The sequence below is a fragment of the Drosophila grimshawi genome, unplaced genomic scaffold, assembly GCF_018153295.1.
Source record: "Drosophila grimshawi isolate 15287-2541.00 unplaced genomic scaffold, ASM1815329v1 contig_1367, whole genome shotgun sequence".
Taxonomy (NCBI): Eukaryota; Metazoa; Arthropoda; class Insecta; order Diptera; family Drosophilidae; genus Drosophila; species Drosophila grimshawi.
In genome coordinates this window covers 10,326,876-10,347,940 of record NW_025062889.1, presented here as the reverse complement: position 1 = coordinate 10,347,940, position 21,065 = coordinate 10,326,876, and the positions used below count along the sequence as shown (strand labels likewise).

General features: G+C 39.5%; 1 protein-coding gene across 2 annotated transcripts; it reads left to right on the top strand.

The window, feature by feature from the left end:
- Positions 1-17,097: 17,097 nt before the first annotated feature.
- LOC6571311 (serine protease inhibitor 42Dd) lies at positions 17,098-18,898 on the top strand. 2 transcript variants are annotated; one of them, XM_001997476.3, is made up of 4 exons: positions 17,098-17,875; positions 18,200-18,451; positions 18,513-18,657; positions 18,717-18,898. In XM_001997476.3, the coding sequence occupies exons 1-4, from the start codon at positions 17,243-17,245 to the stop codon at positions 18,839-18,841; spliced, it is 1,155 nt and encodes a 384-aa protein (XP_001997512.2). In that variant the 5' UTR covers positions 17,098-17,242; the 3' UTR covers positions 18,842-18,898. The 2 variants fall into 2 exon arrangements, with proteins under 2 accessions (XP_001997512.2, XP_032598327.2); XM_032742436.2 differs by having other exon boundaries at positions 17,181-17,875; positions 18,720-18,898.
- Positions 18,899-21,065: the final 2,167 nt, after the last annotated feature.

The following is a 21,065-nucleotide window of genomic DNA, read 5'->3' as shown; positions in this document are numbered from 1 at the left end:
AACACTTCATGAACAGAATGCCCATAGGTTCTATAAAACAACTCTGACAGATCCATGCAGTAAGAATGTCCTAGACGACTTGCAGAAACCCTTAACCCAAGAGATAACCAATCATAATCAGCAGTAATATGTACCTTTATAGATACCTCTAAATTTGTTTTGGGAAACTGAAAGAAGTTATCGAAATTAACTTGATCTGCGTTTGCTCTCTATGAAAGCTGTAGTTCTTAGAGTCTTTTGGCTTGCAGATCAGGAATATATATACACTTAATGCTGCTTTCTGTTTACTATATACTTTGTACAACTTCTTTATACGCTTTTTTCTCATTTTCAATGGATGCAAAAAAGCATCAGTTTTCAGCTCATGAAAAAATGTTAACTTTTGCTACTAATTCATTTTACGGTCAATAGCATTAAGTCTTCCTCATCGTGCTAGTTAACTTCGTTATACACACATATATATATATATATATATATATATATATATGTATATATATATATATATATATGTGTGTGTGTGTCTGCCTGGTGCTTGTGTGTTTGTCTGCCTTGTTTGCTTGTAGCTTTGTGCGCCTGTTTGGCCATCTGAAATACAAACATGCTTTTTATCATGAGTCGCTTCGAAATTGAATTTTAATACACAAAAGCTGGTTCCCTGATGTGTTTCATTTTTCTTCATTTTTTCTTTTTTTTTTTTTTTGAGTTTGGCATTTGCGGCTGAGCCGATAGATTGTGTGACACCAGTATCTTTTTACTCAAACCATGACACAACGACAATGTAGCCCTTCAATTTGCTGCTCTGTTACTTTTAATTTTTACAACCTGGATATGACTAGGAAAGAGTATTTGGGTATATGACATTATAGACAAGTTCAACATCTACAACCAATTTGCTGTAGATATATCCATAGCACTATTTGTCCATCTCTCCTTCCGTCGATCTGAAAGACTATATAGTTTAGAGACAAACAAATCAGCAAGTAGATTAATTTTATTTTACTTGAACTAACTGAATAGGATATACCGATCCAATGGCTATGAATAACTTCACAAACTACAACTACAACTTGTTTAGTTTGTTTTTGTTTTTGAATAAATTTCGAGTGTAGCCGCTCTTATTTGGTCTTCTACAGATCGGTCTCAGTTCGCACAAAGTGGGCAGGCAGAAGTTTGGGCCAATTGGATTATCATCTCTCGTATTTGGCTCGTTATGCACATGCCAAATTATCTGCAAACGTAAATCCATTTACCTGTCCATGCACTCGACTTCAACAACTTCATGCCATTTTTATCGATTCCGTAAATAAATTTGCCAACTTGTGAGGCAAGAGCAGCAGCACCAACTGATTTAATTTTTGTATCTCATTTAGCGTTCTTATTTATTTACAAAAAAAATGCATTTGCTTTTCGTACTGTTTTTTTTGTTGTTGTTGTTGTTGTTGCTTTTCTTTTTTCTTGTTGATGCAACTAACCCGTTGCTGTTGCTACACGAAGCAAATAGCAGCGCACTCTCAAGAAAAGCAAAGCAAGTAAAAAATGTTTGAAATTAAATTTTCAAGTAACTTTCACTCGAGCGCAGTGCAAACTAAATAATTCAAGGAAGCAACGCAAGAAGGGCGCCCAACGAAATGGGCGTGCCAGACAAATACTCAATACAAACACATGAAGCACAGGTGTGCGCATGTGTGTGTGAGTGTGCGTATGTGTGTGTGTGAGTGTGTGTGAGCACATTTAAATAAACAGCAGTCAGCGTCAGTTCGCATTCTCATTTCCCTTTGGCGCCCGTTCAGTTAACTTTTTGCCAGCAACGAGCTGCAGGACAGGGACAAGGACAAGGAGCCAAAGTTGGGGGCAGCCGTAGCACTGTTGGCCATATGATAACAGCATTGAAGAACCCTTTTGGCGGGGGCTTTTGTGTGTCCTACGTTGCCATCGTCATGCTAAAATAGGCAAGTTCACTCAGGCAAAGCAATTGCACAAATGGCCAATTCTACTCGTAAGTAGAATTTTGTTCGTTTCGTTGAGCGGGTTTCGTTTTAGGTTTTTGGCAGTTGCCAGTTGCCAGTTCCAGTTCCAGTTGCCAGTGCCAGCGCCAGTGCCACAGCCAGAAGGATAACTGTGGGGAAAACTATCTAAAGCACTACTGCGCTGCGACTACAAACATGTGAATTTGGGGGTGTGCTCTCTATGAGTGTGTGCTAGTGTGTAACGAAGCACAGATAAAATAAACAATACACACAAATAAAAATATATATTTATATATATATATGGATGTGTGTGAACATGTAAGAGAGTTGCTGCCGGGCCAAAAGTTTAAAGTGCTAAGAAAAAATATAAAGTTTTTTTTCGTTGCAACATCAACTTGACACCAGCTGCCAGTTAAAACTGCGCTAAATATAAACGTTTATAGATTTGACATCAAATTAGTTATTATTCACTAAACGTTCCACATTTTTCTAAGTCATTGTTAATTTAAAAATAGAATAGTCTCTATGTGGTTGGAGCTGTTGGGTTAATGTGTCCTCACATTCGTCCCATTGTTGTCTTAAGGCTGATTGCGATTTTATGCAATGCCATCGATGCAGTTAATTTAATTTTACGTTGTTGCCGCCAATCATAATTAAATCCACGGTCAATGTCTAGTGGTGTTGGCTCTTTCGATTAACTTTTACTGGACAAACGGCCAGTCAGCCAGCCAGCCAGCCAGCCAGCCATCCAGCTAGCCATATGGTTGAGCGCAGTGCCGTGTATTTGCAAGTGACACTTAAACACATGCTACCCGAGCTGCTTTATTCTTAATTGAGTATTATCCTTGTTGCAAACAGTCCGTGGAAAGCAGTCGCTGGCCAAGGCATGTCTATAAGCAGCAACAGCATCAACAGCAGCAGCAGCAGCAGAAAAGCCACTGTTTGCTTAATACCATGGTCAGTAAATTTAATTAACTTCCCTTAAGGATACATGCAACATATAATAAAAGCAGTGCACAACGACCAACAGCAATAACACAAAAAACCCAACTTCAGATGACTGTCCCTATGCTGGCTGCTACTTTTGCTGCTGCTGCTGCTACTGTTGCTGTTGCTGCTTCAACTTCTCTCGGCCAATGCTCCGCCTGTCGCCTCCATCTTCAGCTTCAAGTTGCACTGGGATTACACACATGTACGATGTCCCGCGGACACAACTTGACTGGCTGGCTTGCTGGCTGGCTTGCTGGCTGGCAGGCTGGCTGGCTGGCTGGCTGGCTGGTTGGTTGTATGGCTCGCCTTGGCTTGTCATTGTCCTTTGAGATGTTGTGCAAACAAGCAGCTTAATGTCAGCCGACACAAGACAAACACAGACCAACACGCAGGCACACAAATACACCGACACACACACAATGTAAAGAAATTAACATCTTTTTGATGAGCATATGTGGCACAGACAAGAAAACATTTCCCAGCTGCAGTTGCAAGGCGCTTCGATATCATTGCCTTAAAGCTACAATCGCTGTTTGGTGTCTGTCTGCTGTCTGTTGTCTGTTGTCTGGCAACAGCTGTCGCATTCCTTAGCAACAACGAGGCACACTTCGATCTCCATCGCTCAGTTTTTGATTCTTTTTATTTTATTTGTATTTTTTATTTTTTGTGTTTTGGGTTGCGCTTTTATTTCGCGTTTCATAATTCATGGCTTGCCTACTTTGCATGCCGCACATCACGTTCCTCTAGCCGAGTAGCTGTAGTTCCTGACCGTTGGCATTGTCTTGTCTGGCCACGTTTGTGCCATAACAAATGATGCACTCGACATGCAGCAGGTCCTGGGGATCGTGTGTGCATTTGCCAGGCCGTGCACAGTGCCCGACTAACAGATACCCTGCACTCATTTTTAGCTTTACATTCATCAAATAACACATTAACACAATTAACTTCAAGTATCTCAGACAATTCTCTATTTCAAATCTGTCTCTTAGAGTTTCTCAGATCGTCTAGTTTAAGCCGACTTACGAACTAAATCAGAAAAAGGGCTGCCAGTTGTCAAACCCACATAATAAAATTTCGATAAACCTTACACGATGAGATCTATATTCAATTTCTATCAATTTTTAAGTTAGAGTTACCAAATCTGGAAAAGTCTAAATTTGTTACTGTCTTAGACCTGTAGCCAGCCTCGCAGGAAGTGTTTTTGAGACTTGATTTTATCTGATATTTCAGTCTGCAACATTCTCACTTGATTTGAAATAATTTAACGCAGTAATTCACTTTCACGATGGAAATTGAAATAGTTTCCATTGAGATATAAGCAAATGTTTCACACAACTAAACAAGTTGTAACAAATCTATAATAATATATATCTATCTATCAATATAACTTATACTTGAGCTTCACTGTGAAACAATGTGCAATATGCGCTGCAGTTGAGAATGTGGTATGTGAATGAAATTGAGATTGTGGTGTGGAGTGTTGTGATTGGAAACCAATTGTCAATTTCCATTTGGATAAGAATCCGATTAACATTTTATTTGTAATGTAATTGCAGCAATTTAAAGTAGTCAAACCATAAATGTATATTTATGGTGTCAGCTTAAATGCTCTGTGAAGAACATTAAAATTGCTTATACGTATCATTGGATGAGAGCTTAAAAAGAGTTTAATTATGGCCGCAGCGGAACGTGCTGCATAGAAAATCATGGAGTCAGCTGCGTGCCACACAGCTTTTCCATATCTGATGCATGCAATCAAAGGCAAGCAGCCGCAACTGTTGCAATAAGTCATTTTGTCAGGCCATCAGCACACACAAAACACACACAAAACACACACACACACATACACACACTCATCATGATACATGTTACACATATATGAGGGAAAAGTGTGGCATTAATACGCCAGTTAACATTGCGGTTAGCGGCCATTTCACGTTGTCGCAGTGCCTACAGCCATTGCAATGGGTCTGCTGGTCTTGGCCATTATGTTGCTGCGTTTGCTGGCTGTTGGCAGTTGGCAGTTGGCAGCTGGCAGCTGGCAGCTGCATTTAACACTCGACGAATGTTTCCTTCAGACTGTCAGACACAGCTAATGTGCGCCAGCGTAAAGTTTAAGTTCACTGCCAGTAAAAGCCATTTAAAATTACGTGCTTGGATTTCTGGCCGCCGTTGCCGCTTCCTAGGCGCTGTTATTGAGCGCTCTTGTACGTGGCCAACTAGCTGAACGCCAAAAGAGCCAACCAACCAATCGTTGGCGGAGAGTGCAGTCCGCCAACCAGGTTTGTCACTTTGCCACTTTCGGCTACATATTTTTTTTCTTTCTTCTTTTTCTTTTTTTTTTGTCCAGCAACAAGCACCGTATGTGTGCGTCAATATCATACAGCGCCCGGCATCGTGGCAACGTTGCACATAATTTGCCCATAAACGAAAGCCTAATATAAAAATTCTATGAAATCGTGACCAGCAAGCGGAAAACGTTTCACCCAAAAATGTAACCGAAAATGATCTTAATGCTTTACTCAGTCCTTATCGATATATATATATATATATAAATATATGTATATATACAACAGAAACCGTTCAGATTATTATTTGTGTTTAAAAATAACCTACTAAGCATTATTTCTCCAGATTTATTTTGTTTTCTTATGTAACCATCTAATGCTCAGAATATTGATTATTTGTATAGCCATGGGAAATGATAAAGCAGTAAGAAGCAAATGTAAATATATATACATATACATATATATATAGGAATATATTTATAGGAATACAGGAATCATCTCCGGCACAATCGAGATCATCTAGACTATTTGTACGCCCATCAGAGACTATAATTCAGTCAGAGACTTTGAATTTTGGATATGAGCTCTTGTAAAACATAATCATAGTTTCTTAGAGTTGTTTTCGCACTCAGAAACTTCCAGTTAAAATTGTATCTATCATAGTTTTTAAGAGATTCATAGAGGCACCAAATGTGAAATATAGATTACTAACAATCTTTATTTGGCTGCAGGCAGTAAATTTAGAAATCGGAATAAGTTATATCAAAGCTGAAATATGAACAATTATCCGAGAGAAGACTTCTTGTTCCTTAAAAGTCTAGCCTTAATTAATTTCAAATATGCCCAGTTTAAATCCGCTGTTTTTCGTGCCAAGGACAGATTTACTTGGCTTTTAATTGAATGGCTGCAGGGATTACAATATTTTTATTTTTCAATCCAATCCTAGCTACGTTTTAGCTCTGCCGTTTGTGCAATCATCATCAGAAATGTACCGTCCACATGGACGTACTTAAGTATAGCCCATTGATTTTTGATTATCCGTCTTGCTTGACTGGGACTGTGGATTGGGAATAATACGGCTGTTCACTGCAGCACGAAAATAAATACAAAAAAAAATATAATGGAAGCTGGTAGTCAACAATATTGAGGTTTTTTTGTTTTTTTGTTGTTGATTTTTTGCTTATTTTTTTCAGTTGTCCCTTGTCCGCTGTTTTGGGTAACTTTTGCGCAGAACCAAAAACAGTTTGCACCAAAATTTGTCAAATTAAATTGCATGTACAGACCAAGAGTCTGACAAACTCAGAGTCAGGCCGCAACTTTCGTTCTTGAGATTGAATTAAAAAGTTGACGGCGGGCGCCCAACAAATGCTGAAAATTATTCTGCATAGTTGTTGTTGGCGTTGGCTTTTAATTAAAATTGTTTACTAAATATGCTAGAATTTGTGCGGTATGGTGTGGTTACTGCTGCTACTGGGAATGACAGGGTGGGGTGATTCGGTGTGGTTCGATACAGGTCAATGCACATTAAAATTTGAGTGGATGCTTCCCCGATATGGCTTTTTGTGCTTAGTGTGACAAATGTTAATTATGGCTATGCCCTAGACTGGCCTTTGATGCATTTAATAAGGTTCCAAGTCAGAGTGGCTAAAGCGAAATACATTACAATGATTATGTTGTTGCTGTTACTGTTACTGTCGCTGTTGCTGGTTTTGCTGGTGTTGCTGCTGTTACTGCTTTTGCCGCGCTACATAATTCAGCATGACATGAACTGACAATAAAATTTAGTGCTGAGCGGGCATAATAAAGTCAGCCATGACGGGAAGAAGGATCTGCTGGCTGCCGTCTCAGGCTCCAAGTTGATGCCATGCCATGCCACGCTATGCCAAGCCATGCCATGCCATGCCATGCCAGCTGGTCATAAGCAAAGGGCTAAAAAACTAAAAGCAAAGTCATGCGGCCGGCAGTAATGAAAAGCGTGCCGAGTGCTGTGAAGTGAGAAGGAGACGCTTTTTGCTACCACTGCCCGGCTGTAAAACAGTAAGTTGGCATTAAGTTGCAAGCATAATGAAATTATTTCTCTGGCTCGGCGACGCATCGCTGGCAGTTTTGTGTTGCTGTTGCTGTTGCTGCTGCTGTTGCTGCTGTTGTTGCCACTGTTGCTGCTGCTGCTGCTGCTGGTGGTGTTGCTGTTGCTGCTGCTGGTGTTTGCCGCTTCCCTGGCTAAGAAGCGCGTCGGCACATAAATACTTCATGCTTAATTGTCCTTTTGGGTGCAATTTCAAACGCTGCTACGCACACAGCACAGCTGCAGAGCCCAGCCCAAGGAGCGGAAGGAGCAGCAACAATAGCCATAGTAACCAACGAGCTGTAGATGACGATGACAGCTTCAACTTGAGCTTTTAAAGCTGTGCCATCTCTTGCGGGCATGTATCTCCCCTCCTTCGCTTGCTGTCTTCACTTTACCCCATACAGAATAGCTATAATTTTAGGGCCTCTAACATCAGCTACAAATTTATCTGGTTTTTAATTCTCTGTATCGTATTCCTTCAACTGTTTTGAGGAATTTTCTGGCAAACCCACAATTGGGAATCACCCAAATGTTTTGCATATATACCACACACTCCAGCCAAAATTATTAAACGAAATCGTATTCATAGTTGGCGATAAACATAAATTTAAATACAAATCACAAATACATTTTTTGGAAAACCAGAAAACCCCAATAAAAACCAAACCAGCATCTAAACCAGACGCCAAAAATAATCATTAATTTTTAGATTTTGTGGCAAATGGCAAATCAAGCAAATTGTTTCGGATTCGGGTTACATGTGGAAAGGCTCTGTTTGTGTGTATATTGTTGACGGGATAGGACTGAAATGTCGACAAAAATGCACTTTGGCCAAATTACAAAATTAAATAGTATGCGATTTAAAGTCAATAGCACCCAATGGCAGCCAATGAACATTAACCTTTTCAACTCGTTAGCTGCTGCATCAGCATCTGTGGGAAGGGCAAAGCCCAACTGGGTAGCGAATCTCCTTAATTATCGGGTTTTATTTAACCAATTGCCAATTGACGACAAAAGCTTAATCTTCTCAAGTCGCAAAGAAGCCTTAAAAGGCCAGACAAGTTGCACACACGAAATTTGTGTGGCGCATGTGGAAGGGTTTTTAGCATTATTAGCATTAAATGATGTAAATTCCATTGTACACTGGGGAAATTAGCGTATGCTTTCATTTGTGTACTGCATACCTGGCAAAAATCAGCAGTTTTCTAGTAGCGCCCAACTCTGACAGTATTGTTTGCTGGACTACTCTCGAAAGGTGATTAAATATTAATAAAAAAGAATTAGCTCGGAAATGCAATCCTTGCAAAGATGCAAACTTGGAATGAAATGAATAACTCTAACTCATTAAAAACTTGTATAAATTCGATATGAGTTGATACATATGTATATATAAACCTACCCAATTTGTGCTCTCAGTAATATAATAAGAATTTTAGTACATTTTTGCATAGCAGTCATTAAAGAAATCATGCAGAATATAGCTAATTTTGTTGTTAAAATCTCTTTGTTCTTTTCTTTTTTGGTTTATTGACTACTCGCTGGCATCGTCATTTTTATTGCTTGCCTAATTATGAAGTCACTCAACATTGACACGCTGCTTGGCTCGCTCGCCATGAAACTGAAATTGATGCAAAATAAATAGCAATAACTTGGCGCTAAGCCGCATAAAGTTAACGAACTAACAAGTCACAACAAAGTTGAACTTTGTCGCAAACGCTTTTTGCTAGATGCTTTGCTATTTTTTCAACAACTCTGCTTACAGAATTTAATGGATATTTTTTATTTTTAATAGCTAATTAGTAATGACAAAATGTTACTCATGCATCAGTAACTTGAGCAACCGAATAAAGCTGACATAAATAGTTCGATCATAAAAAACATTGAAGAACAACTCATTTTTGAAATTTAAGTTTCTTAATACTATAATTATACATACAACTTGCAGCTCTTACTACAATATGTAGCAGCTTATTGTGTTGAGAGTAAGCAGTATGCTTCAGAAGCAACATTTGAGGGTATTTATTAGCTCTCGGAGTTGTCGCTAGGAATAACATTCATATTGCAATTAAGCAAGTTCAGCTAGATTCTTATGACAGACAACATAATTGTTGAAATATATATTTTTTTAAATTTTATTTTACATACAACAGCTTGAATAATAAAATAATCATAGCAGACTACGAAATCTTCTTATTATTATTTAGATTATTTGCAAATCTATTTTGAGTTTGATGGAAGCCTGGCATTATCTAAGTCCAACCGACACCCATCAAAGCCATTTGAAACTCAGCTTACTTGATCCACAACAATTAGAAAGAGAATAAAAATTGTTAACTAAAAGGCGACGCGTTGGCCACCAGGTGTTAGGCTTTCGTATAAGTAGAGAACCGAAAAACAAACCACAATCGCCCATTAGCAGGCTGACACGACAGGCGTCCACAGTCAATTTGTGGGAAGGACAGGTAAGTCCTGCGGCAGTGGCAGCGGCGCCTCCTTCAGCCAGCCAGCGAATGATGATGCCATCTGTCGTGTGGGACATGGGCATGGGCAACGTTTAGCTAACGGTTAGCTGCCATCAAGTCAAACGACACTTCCGCCCGGACCGGTGGACAGTGCAAGCCGAGACGAGACGAGACGAGCCGAGTCGAGCCGGGTCGAGCCGTGGTGCTCGAATCAAATGGAGCTTTTGCCGGCTAGGTGTACATTTTGTCACCGCCAACATATATTCAGTGAGCCACATTTCCGGATTTTCAGACTTGTGCATCCGTCAACGCTGCAATACCTGCACTCAACATACCAATTTCCTGTTTACACTTCCTCCAATACGTATAACGATTACACCCACAACATTTACATCTACTCTCTGCGCTTAGTCAAGCTATAAAAATAAATACCAAACTTTTTTCTTCCTTTTTTGTCCCTTTTCCTTCCACTTTTTTTTTTTTTGTTTATGTTTAAGCCAAACATTTGACTTGGCTAGAGCTCAACGTTTCCGCCTTGCCATTGTCCAATTACAGAATATATGTTTTTTTTTGCAGCTTTTGTTTTGCTTTTTTGGTGCTAGCTTACACGTGTTGGCGAAAGCATCAGCTACTTTGGCTCAACTCGCCACATTAATGAAATGAATGAATCAACATGAACATCGTTGCTAATGCACAGATGCAGCAAAAATCCAAAAAAATCAAAAAAATTCCAAACAAAAAAAAAAGGACAGCATAAAACGTCCACGTCCAGTCCTGCTCACTAATAAGGATCCGTCTGAGAGCGCACGTGCGTCAGCATGGTCATCATCATCATCAAGCTCATCATCATTATCATCATCATCATCATGATCATTATCGTTATTGTGTGTGCGCTGGGAATAGCTTCGCCTCGGACAAATCAATTATGTTGCACACAAGAAGAGCACTGTCTCATTTAGGACAGTCAGTGTTCAGTGCTCAGTGCTCAGTGCTCGACTCTCTTAATTACATGTCGATGATGCTGGATGCTGGATGCTAGATGCTAGATGCTGGCACTGCAGTTTCCATGACAGTCAAAAGTTTATTAATTCCCAACGAGCAAATCACACATGCATACCAAAAAACTTTGACTGCACAGCAAAAAGAACACCTAAACACAAACATTTCACAATTTACAAATTTACAATTTACACATTTACAATTTACAAATTTACAATTTACAAATTTACAATTTACGGCATTCACAACGTGCACAAGAATACCAACAACAGTTTGAAAAGTTAAAAGCATGCCAACACCTGTCCACACACAATTGCCGCACTTACAATTTGCAAAATGTTGTGGCATTTTACCTGATTTGCTTTACACTCGACACAACATTTTGACAGTTAACGAATTTCGGTGCAAAAGTTTCGCAAATGTTTTAACATTCCAAAAGAATTATGCTGGCTGGAGTTTCTCGCCTGGCATTTTGAGGAGTATTTAATGCCATGCACCGAGTCGAGTTAGAGTTGACAACAAAATTAAGTGAGGCAGTCGTGCGTGTGCCCGGTTTATATTTCGCAAAAAGTCTCGCAATATTGTTCAAATTACACTTTTGAACTATGCAATTTAGACTTGAAATAAGTCTTATGAATATGTGCATTTCACAGAGTTTGTGTGAATAGTTCAATTACTAAACTGGAACTGATCCGAAAAAAAATGCATAAGCGGCAGCTTAGAGAATTTGAGAAAGTGTCGATTGAGAACGCAGAGCCAGCGACATCTTTCAGTTATTGCCAGAATTGAATAACTGCTCTCAAATGCATTGCTCAATGTCTCCCCAAAAGCTAAGCCCCAACGGCAGCAGCAGCAGCAGCAGCAGCAGCAACAGCAGCCAGGAAAAATCTTTTTACGGGCGAAACACATGCAAAACATGGTTACAGCTTCAGACCCAAAAAGCACAAAGAGGAAATTAAGTGCTGACCATTTCTCGACATGGGGCTTGCTGGGTACAACACATATACACTCTCTCTCTCCCTCTCTCTCAATCTAACACTCTCTCTCTGTCTCTCTCTCTCTCTCTGTCTCCGTGTTGGTCATGCATTCATTTCACTCAGCACTACTTTCGGATTAAGTCTGCGCCTGTCATGTTGATTTGTATTTACTCTCTGCGAATATGTATGTCTATATATGTCCATATATATATCTGTGTGTGAGTGTGTTCTGTGTGTATGTGTGTGTTCTGTGTGTATGTGTGTATTCTGTGTTTGTGTGTGTGTATATATATATATCGTGTATGATGTGTATGTCTGCGGTTGGGTTGCTGTTGGCATTTTGGGTTAAAGTTGATCAACGCCTGCTTCAGTCTATATGTTTGTATGTATGTATGTAAGTATTTACTGTGAACGCGAAATATTGTTAATCCCATTGATTTGTGTTAATGATTACCATTGACACTGCTGACCAAACAGCTGTGGTTCAGCATTGCTGTTGTCGCCCTGTTCGTCGTCGGCCAACCAAATTCGTTTTGGGGTTTTTGTTTAAATTTACGGCACAGATGCGGTTTGCGGACCCAAAAACCAAGGACAACCAAACCAAGCAGCACAAGTTCTACTTGAGCATTTCAAGTGGACTTTGAGGTAAATTGTCGCATCAATTCTGTGTACACGTTTCTATATGTATGTGTGTGTATTTGTGTGTGTGTTTGTGTGAGTGTGTTTGCCTTGCTCCTTGGTGTATTGATATTTCACAAGAAATCAACACACAAATAGTAAAGAACACACACAATTTCAAATCTCACTCCACTCACTTTGTCACCATTTGCAGCGGAAATGAAAAATCAAATCGAAGAAAGGCACAGGAAATGTAGCTCTTCGAATTTCACTTGACGTGTGTATCTGTGTATGTATGTGTGTGTGTGTGTGTGTGTGTGTGTGTGCTGTCCTCTATGCTGTTTAAATTTAGCCAATGTCTAGCATTGCCAAAGTGCTCTCCACTCTTGACTATTTATCTCTCTTCTGGCCCATGTGTGTGTTTACCTACTCAGCGCTGTCATAGACATAAAATCGTATTTTTATTGTTTCTTGCTACATTGTTTTCATACACTTGCTGACCATTGAATACTTTGACTTTTACAAAGTAGTTTGTAACACCAAAATCAAATAATAACGTTTACAACTATCTGTAATGTGCCTCGAATGTTCAAAGTAAAATGTAATCAGACCAGCAGAAAAAATAAATATATTTGATGGAAAATAATGATATATTAAGTGGTTAATTTACTGATGACAGACAGATCGTAAGATTGTCACATTTATTAAATAATAGAAACTTTTAAAATATCATAAAAATAAATGTAAATGTTTTAAGTTTACATTGTTACTCTTTTGGACAACAGCCAGGTTTTTTCTAATAGGCATCAGGGTACCTCATAGAAATCTGGTAACCTGTCTAAGACCGAAGAATGTATTAACTGTTCTTTAGTGTAGATATGTGTAAACTGTTTTACAGCTCGCTTACACACTGCAAAACTTTGAAGCTGGATTTACCAAAGAAAGCTTCATTAAATATCGCTTAAAAATGTCAAAGAAATATAGAATACAGCTCATCCTGTCCTAAGTTGTTTTTACAAAGGTATCAGCATATTGCGCAGTCGGTTTCATCCGAGTTCCAAGTGCTTACTTTATTATTTTGAAAAAAATAAATAAGCAATCTACCATACAAATAAGAAAGAAATGTCACTTTTGGCACGCCGAAGACTGCAGACCCTAGAACTGACTAAATCTGCTAAAATCTAAATCATAAAATTAAACAAGCAAATTGTATTTATACATTTTCTGGCTGTTAACTGATCTCAGTAGCTTTGTATGAGAAATTATTACATATATTTCTACGCATATCTCGTTCCCACAACTTAAAAGATATATTTTGACCGATCGATACAATAACAGTTAGATAATATAGTGGTCCTGTCAGTTCCGAATTATAAACTAAAAAACATAAAGAAAAGGATAATATATGAGGAGAGACGGAGACGTATCCTTCGACAAACTAATAAAGCCCTCAACAAGGGCATACAAAATGAGAGTATATCAAATTCCCTTTATTATAAGCAAAACTTTATTGTTGGTTTATTGTTGGCATTTGTCTGTGCTTGAGACGGTTTTATCTTCTTGGCCATAAGCCTAAGCAAATACAAACCATTTTCTTTCGATGAAAAAAATCATCAAAATGTATGGCAAAAAAGTAGCGTGGATGGAAATGGCGAAATGCCTGAAAATAATCAATTGATTCGGTTTACTGAATGATGGAAAGTCTACATGACTGCCACACGCGATGTACTCGGCAAAGATGTGTAAAGTTGCACTAATTTATTGAAATCATTTACCGCAAATCAGACAATTCCCGTTCCGTGCACAGGGACTAATTAAATATTGAATGCGTCTTACAGTTGCTGATGAATTTGTTTTCATTGATTAGTTGGCAACCATGCCATGTACCTGATGTTGAGCACACAAGCTGCGACAACATCTACGCCAGCTGCACCGATTCCCAGAGGTCTGATTGAACAATGAATGATTTAATTAATAAATAAATAAGTGAGTGCGTGCAGCAGCAGCAGCAGCAGGAGCAGTAGCAGTAGTAGTCGGGTAATTGCAGATGCAAAATGCATTACACAAGTGTGACTAACAATTAATTATTGAGCACCGCTAGCAAGTACGACAATTTCAGTTTTAACTTGTCACTGCCACTAGTCGACAACTTGTTTAAGACACTTAGTGACAATTATTGGTAGACATTTGCCATTTGAGATTCGATGTCGCTTTGATCATTGAAACGATACCAATTCAAGCAGCAATTAGAAATAAAACATTTTAGATGCATATCGAATTTAGTCACGTTTGTTCAAAATATGTATATATATCCAAACACTTTGTCTGTCCAAGTTTCTAGGCATGAAATCGAGAATATTAAATTACCATCCAACTTGGCATCGCACACATGAATGGGTGTGGCCAATTTGAAAGGCCAGCAAAGCGAGTGCAAGCCAATTTCTATACAATTTGCCGGCTATTGTATTGCACGCTCAAAATTTCAACAAAATTTCATATTTATTGCGGTTTTGGCGTCAGCCTCAACTTAAACTCAAATTCGATGCCTTGTGGGCCATTTAAGATTTTAAAGTGAGGCCAACCGCAAACTAGTTTCCTCCCAACCTGCTCAACAGCAGTGGAAGTGGGGAAGCAGGGTGGCTGAAGAAGGGTTCGATATGTGGTCTAGGCCAGGGTATTCATGACAACCGCAGCCCACAGAAACTTTCACAATCGAAAATGATAGCCTTGGGGTCCCAAGACTACTGCGAGTGAGCTGCAGCTGCTCCAGCAGCACTCACTGTTCCACTGTCAATTTGAAATGATTTCATTTTGTGTAGATATAAGCTGCATAAGCCCAATATACGCCAAAAATTGTACGGATATCCGGTCGCCTTCCAGCACCAAAGGCGCGCGCACAGTCGTCAATCATACCTAGAGGCAGGCACTCCATTAAAACGCAATTAGTGCCGATTGGAATATGGATGGCGAGTTCGAAGTGCTCCGATTGAAGTTGAGGGACTGCTACTTGGGGTGGGGGAGGGGCTTCAAAGTTCTTGCATTGGCCCTTGCCCGTTTTGCAATTCAAAATGAAATGGAAATTTCAGAAAAGAGCACTGACAATCAAATTAGAGAACCGCTCATTATGTAAAAGTCCCCTTTTTGCGCAAATCAATAAAACTCAACCGTAAACGAATCAAACTTAAAAGAGCCAATCATACGTAAAATATTGTCAAATGCGCCAGTCAAGTGCATGATTAAACCAGTTAGGCTGATGTAGTCGACGCGTCGAGTGAGCACAACTACGAGATATCCTGAACTCAGTTATTAAATATTTGATCAGAGTTACACACTCAAATGTAAGCAGGTGTGGAAGTGCTGTCAGCCGGCACAGTCACTGAAGGATAACACACAAAAAAAAAAAAAAATTAAGGCAGCACATGTTTTTATTCACAATCTGCAACTGAAATCGCCGACGCGTGCATATACATATACATATACGTATCTGCATTATTTGTATATATAGCATCATAGATATCGTTGTGCTGCAGAATTCCCCCACACACACACACACACACACATTTACACAGTCATATTCTCATGCATGCAATTGCATATTTATGAAATGCTGCAAATGCTGGCGCCTGCTGATAGTATGGCAATCAGTAAGAGAATACATTTTGGGTCATAGCCTGGATATTCCTTTGCAGTTTTTCAAATTGGTCAAAAATATTATGATATATAACAATTGGAAGGCTCAGCGTTTAAGCTTGTTTCTTTTATTTTGTAAAACAGTAGCAGTTATCGAGGAAAATAAATAAATAATAAATAAAATTAAATAAACTTAAACAGCGAAACTTGAAGACTCTTGCTATTTAAGTCTGTTAAACAGAAAAAGAAGAATAGAAGAAAATTAAAAAAAAAAAAATAAATAAAACAAATATGCCCATTTTGTTCATCTTTAATGGGTGTGTGACTGTGTTTTGGCATTTGGCTGCATGTGTGTGGCACTCGAGCCAAAGGACGGTCGCAGATTTCGCGTGAAAAACAAAATAGGCTGTTGGCAACCACAATTCGCACGGCACAGATCCGTTAACTAAGGACCTATTGCCATTATGGGATTGACTTATTGTCGTGGCATGTAAATAACAAAGCAGCTGCAGCTACAACCAACAACATTTGCTTGTCGCGACAGAAATTGGCAGCAATGCAAGCCGACAAAAACAAAATGGATGCCAGACATAGCTGTGTACCAATAATGGCCAGAACAACAAACAGTCAACACTTGCACACCCAACTGCACACATTAACTCTTTTGTACACAACAAACGGACCAAGAAGCGAGCGCTAAGCAAATGTTTACCCAACTGCTCCCAAGCCAGTCAACAAGCCAGCGCTTGGATCTGCAACCTAAATACACGTTTATCAGGAATATATATATAGTTCATCTTGATTAACGGGAAAATCGATTATTGATGCACAGAAGAAATCAATATACTTTTGGCGCCAAGTGTAGCTCATTCAAATTATTATTCAGAATGCATATTTCTAAGACAGCAGGTAATATCTTTCAATAAAAAGGCTTTTCTTTTTTTAATTACAACTTGGAGCTGAAGAGTTGAATTAAATAAACTTTTCACTACTACAAAAAAAACATTTGTGACACGTTCAACGATCTTTGTACAGTTCTTACCAAAACAGTTCTTATATTTAACAAACCAAATTAGTTGCTCAACAAAAAAATTGCTTGATTATAAACCCAGTCAACCGATCGATGTTACTCATTGAGAAACTAGACTTATTTTAAATTACCGTCTAAACAATGTCTATCTACATATTATAAGTATTTTTTAAAGTTATAAGCCACGTCTGTGGCACGCTGCATCTCATCAACATGGCAGCTGGAGGCAACCAAACATCGCCACAGTCTCCGAGTCCCGTAATATTTGCTCGCAATTTTTTTCGGGCCCTTAACGATTCGGGGGCGGTCAATGGGAACAATTTAATCGTCTCACCAGTTGCGGCACGCAGTGCCATGACTCTGGTGCTGATGGGCTCCGGCGGAAAGAGTGCGGACGAGTTGCGTTCCGGTCTTTTGCTGGGCACTGTAAGAAAACTGGAAATCGCCAGGCAACATGCCGAGTTCTTGAACACGGATTGCGTTTGCAATCCGAAGGGAGTCTCAATGCGCTTAGCCACCGGGCTGTATGTCAAACACGATCAGCAGCTGCACGCCGACTTCAATTTGAAAGCTGTGCAGTTCTTCAACGCTCAGGCAGATGGACTCAACTTTGCCGATGCGGCAGCTGCAATGCAGCATGTCAATAAATGGCTCGAGCGGCAAACATTTTACACTGTTCGCCATTTGCTTAGTCCGGCATCTTTCAATCCGAATTCGAGCGTTATTTTGGTCAACTCCCTGTACTTTCGAGCCAAGTGGGCAACGCGCTTCTCCGTGGAGCGCACTGCGATAGACGATTTCTGGATCAACCAAAATCAGAGAATGATGGTGCCCATGATGCGACAGGTGTGTGTTTAAATTGGGCAGTAAAGCTTTCAGTTTTCCAACTACTGCAAAGATTAGATGATCATAGCTAGTTAGCTTTGGTTGCTTGTCAAAGAATTCCGAATTGTCTACAAGGCAGGGAGAACAAGGCTTCGGAGGTCTTCTCCTCCCAAGAAGTGCTGGATCAAGTCTTCTTAGTCTTCGTCAAGACAACTTCTATAGAAATTATATTTAGATTAATTTATTTATTTATTATTTATATTATATATATTTATTTATATAAGTACTCCTATACCACTAAGATTTACATGTGTTCTTTGTAATTGGTTTTCTTCATTTTTGCAGGAGGGACAATTCCGCTTTGGCGAGTCGCGAAGGCTGAAATCGCGTATTCTGCAGTTGCCCTTTGAGGAATCGGACATTTACATGCTGTTCATAGTGCCACATGCCGTAAATGGCCTTGCCGCGCTGGAATCGAAGCTAAGCAAGCTGGATTTGAACGAAGTGGCACGAAAGGCAGTGATGCATGATGTTGATGTAACGTTGCCCAAGTTCAAGATCGAATGCGAGGTGGATTTAAAATTGCCCCTACAGAAAGTGAGTAAGCCAATTGCCTATGTCTAACAACTTTACCCAAATATATGTATATCTATGTCAGTTGGGAGTAAGGCGCATCTTTGAGCCAGGCGCCGCTGATCTGAGTAGACTGTTTGCCAAAAAGTCGCCCCATCGCATTACAGAGGCAAGACAGAAAGTCTCTTTAAATGTAAACGAATCCGGCTGTGGCACAGCGGACCACACACGTAAGCCACACACACATTTAATATGCGGAAATAAATTCATCAAGTTATGTTTCCTTTAGAAGGTCGAGTTGCTGCCGCAAAGGTCAATCCGGAGCGGAAAGTGTTTAAGGCGAATCAGCCATTTGTGTTTGCCATACGGAGCAATAAAACAGTCTATTTTGTGGGTCATTTTCTCAAGCCCTGATTAGCCCAAGCAACTGACATTGTAATTTACAAATAAATCAATGAGTATAACACTTAAGCGTTTTCGACATTTTTATTACGAACCCCTTTCCAGTGCAACAACAGCCGGGGCAGTCTGGAAAATTGTAACAAATGACAATATGCCAGGAGCATCAAATGATTACCGCTCAAATGTATACAATGCAGAAGTGCACACAGACACCGGCGACGGAGTCAAACATACAAAATCATGCAAACCAACTAAAGATAGGGTATAGCAGGGCATGACTGACTATGTAACTCTTTATGCCTTTTTGTAGATGCGTCAAACGAAGATTAAATAGGCTTAAGATAAATCTTATCAGTTGGTTTGTATTGCAACTCAGTGAAATTCGCAAGCTGAGCAAAGGGTATTTACTAAAGACATACAAAAAGCCAGAGCAAACCAAACAAATAACAAAATGGCAGTTGGTTTCAATGAAGTGAGTCCGTGGGTGGCAAATAGAAGTTATGGCAGCAGTGGATGCCCCAACAGATCATTGAGAAATTCGCTGATATGAACGGAGCCAACTTGCAACACGCAGTCGAGGCGGGCGAAGCGCAATGAAAAGCTGAAAAGCAGTAAAAGAAACGTCGCGACGTTGGCATTGCCCCATGCTCCATGCCCCATACCCTATGCCCCGTGCCCCATTTCTTTTGGCAAAATGCTGTACAGCTTGTTAGCCAATTTTAAATACAACTACTGCCACTGACAGTAATCAAGATTGCATGGCGGCGGTGGCAACAACAATGCCAAATGACATTTGGATGGGATGTGGGGGATGCGGGGTGCGGCTAACAAATGAAAAATAAGTAATTTCCCAACTGTGCTGAACTATGTACGCAGCAGCAGTTGAGACAAGCACAAGCAACAAGAAGGGGCAACTGAAGCTGGACTGCTAGCTGAAATTGGAGTCGAAGTTGGCGTTCAAGTTCGCGTCCGGTTGCAAACTTTGCCGTCCAATTCATCGATGATTGTGCCGTGGAATGGCCGTATGCCATTGGCATTGCCATTCTGTAGCGTCTGCCATTGATGGCCACTGCCAGGTATTGTGCAAATGTTTATCTTTCGGTTTCAGTTTTGGCGCTATTCGCTGCGCATCTTCCTTGATTTTACTTACTAGCGGCCCCTAGGCCGCTGGCGGCGCCACCAAAACGGATGTGCAGCTGCACAAACTTTGTAAGGGAATTGGAAAATTGGTCTCCAGTCGGGACAGTTTGGTGTAATTTCGAAATGCTAATGTAATGTCAGCGTAATGAAATTACCGAAATTGCTGCCACACAAAGTAGTAAAAGCTAAATAAATTAAATTAATCGAATCTCTCGATTGAGTTCAACCATTCAAGTGCTGCTAATATGGAAGCACTTATTTTATTACGTTGCTCAAATATATTTTGAATATGTTTTTTTTTTGCATTTAAAAACATTAACGCTGTCGCTGCAGAAGTGTATTTAATTATTTATTTGGCAACGCAAAATAGTCAGTTCAATAAACAATTTGTTTGGAGTTGTTTGTTGCTTTGGTTTTTTTGCAATTGGCAATTTCCCAAATGGCCCTTTAAAATGATGATGTTAAAAAGGATGCATATGAATATTTGCCGGTTCACATCAAGTTATATATATTCGATAGCAACTCAATAAATCAATAGCCTGAAAAAGTAATTTATAACCAATCAAACGCATCCTCATGCAACAGCGAGTCTCAATAGCCGCCGGTCACAAAATGTATTAAGCATCTTCTTTTGATCGCAATGCAAACAACAAACGTGCTGCTGTTTTTAGAGGGGTATATGAATACCATATACATATACGTACAACAGAATGTATATATCTAAATATATGTATGCATATGCATGCAAACAATCGTTTCACAAATTGCATAAGCCAACCAGCAATAAAAGCACAGCAGCAGCAGCATTGCATAATCAAATCCAATATGTATCTCTTACTATCTCTGCGTATGTATTTCCATTTAACAGGAACTCAATACACATATATACATATTTATATATATATATATTGTTTGTATTGCATCCTACCCAATTATGATAGCCCTATTAGAAATTTGCTCATATTCCGGTTGCAAAATGTCATTTCATAAGTTGACCCTGCATTACTATTTGTAGGCCAATTTGTGTGTCTCTCGGACAACAGTTGTAATAATCATACATTTGTGTGCTCCTCTATTCTATTTGGTATTCCAAATG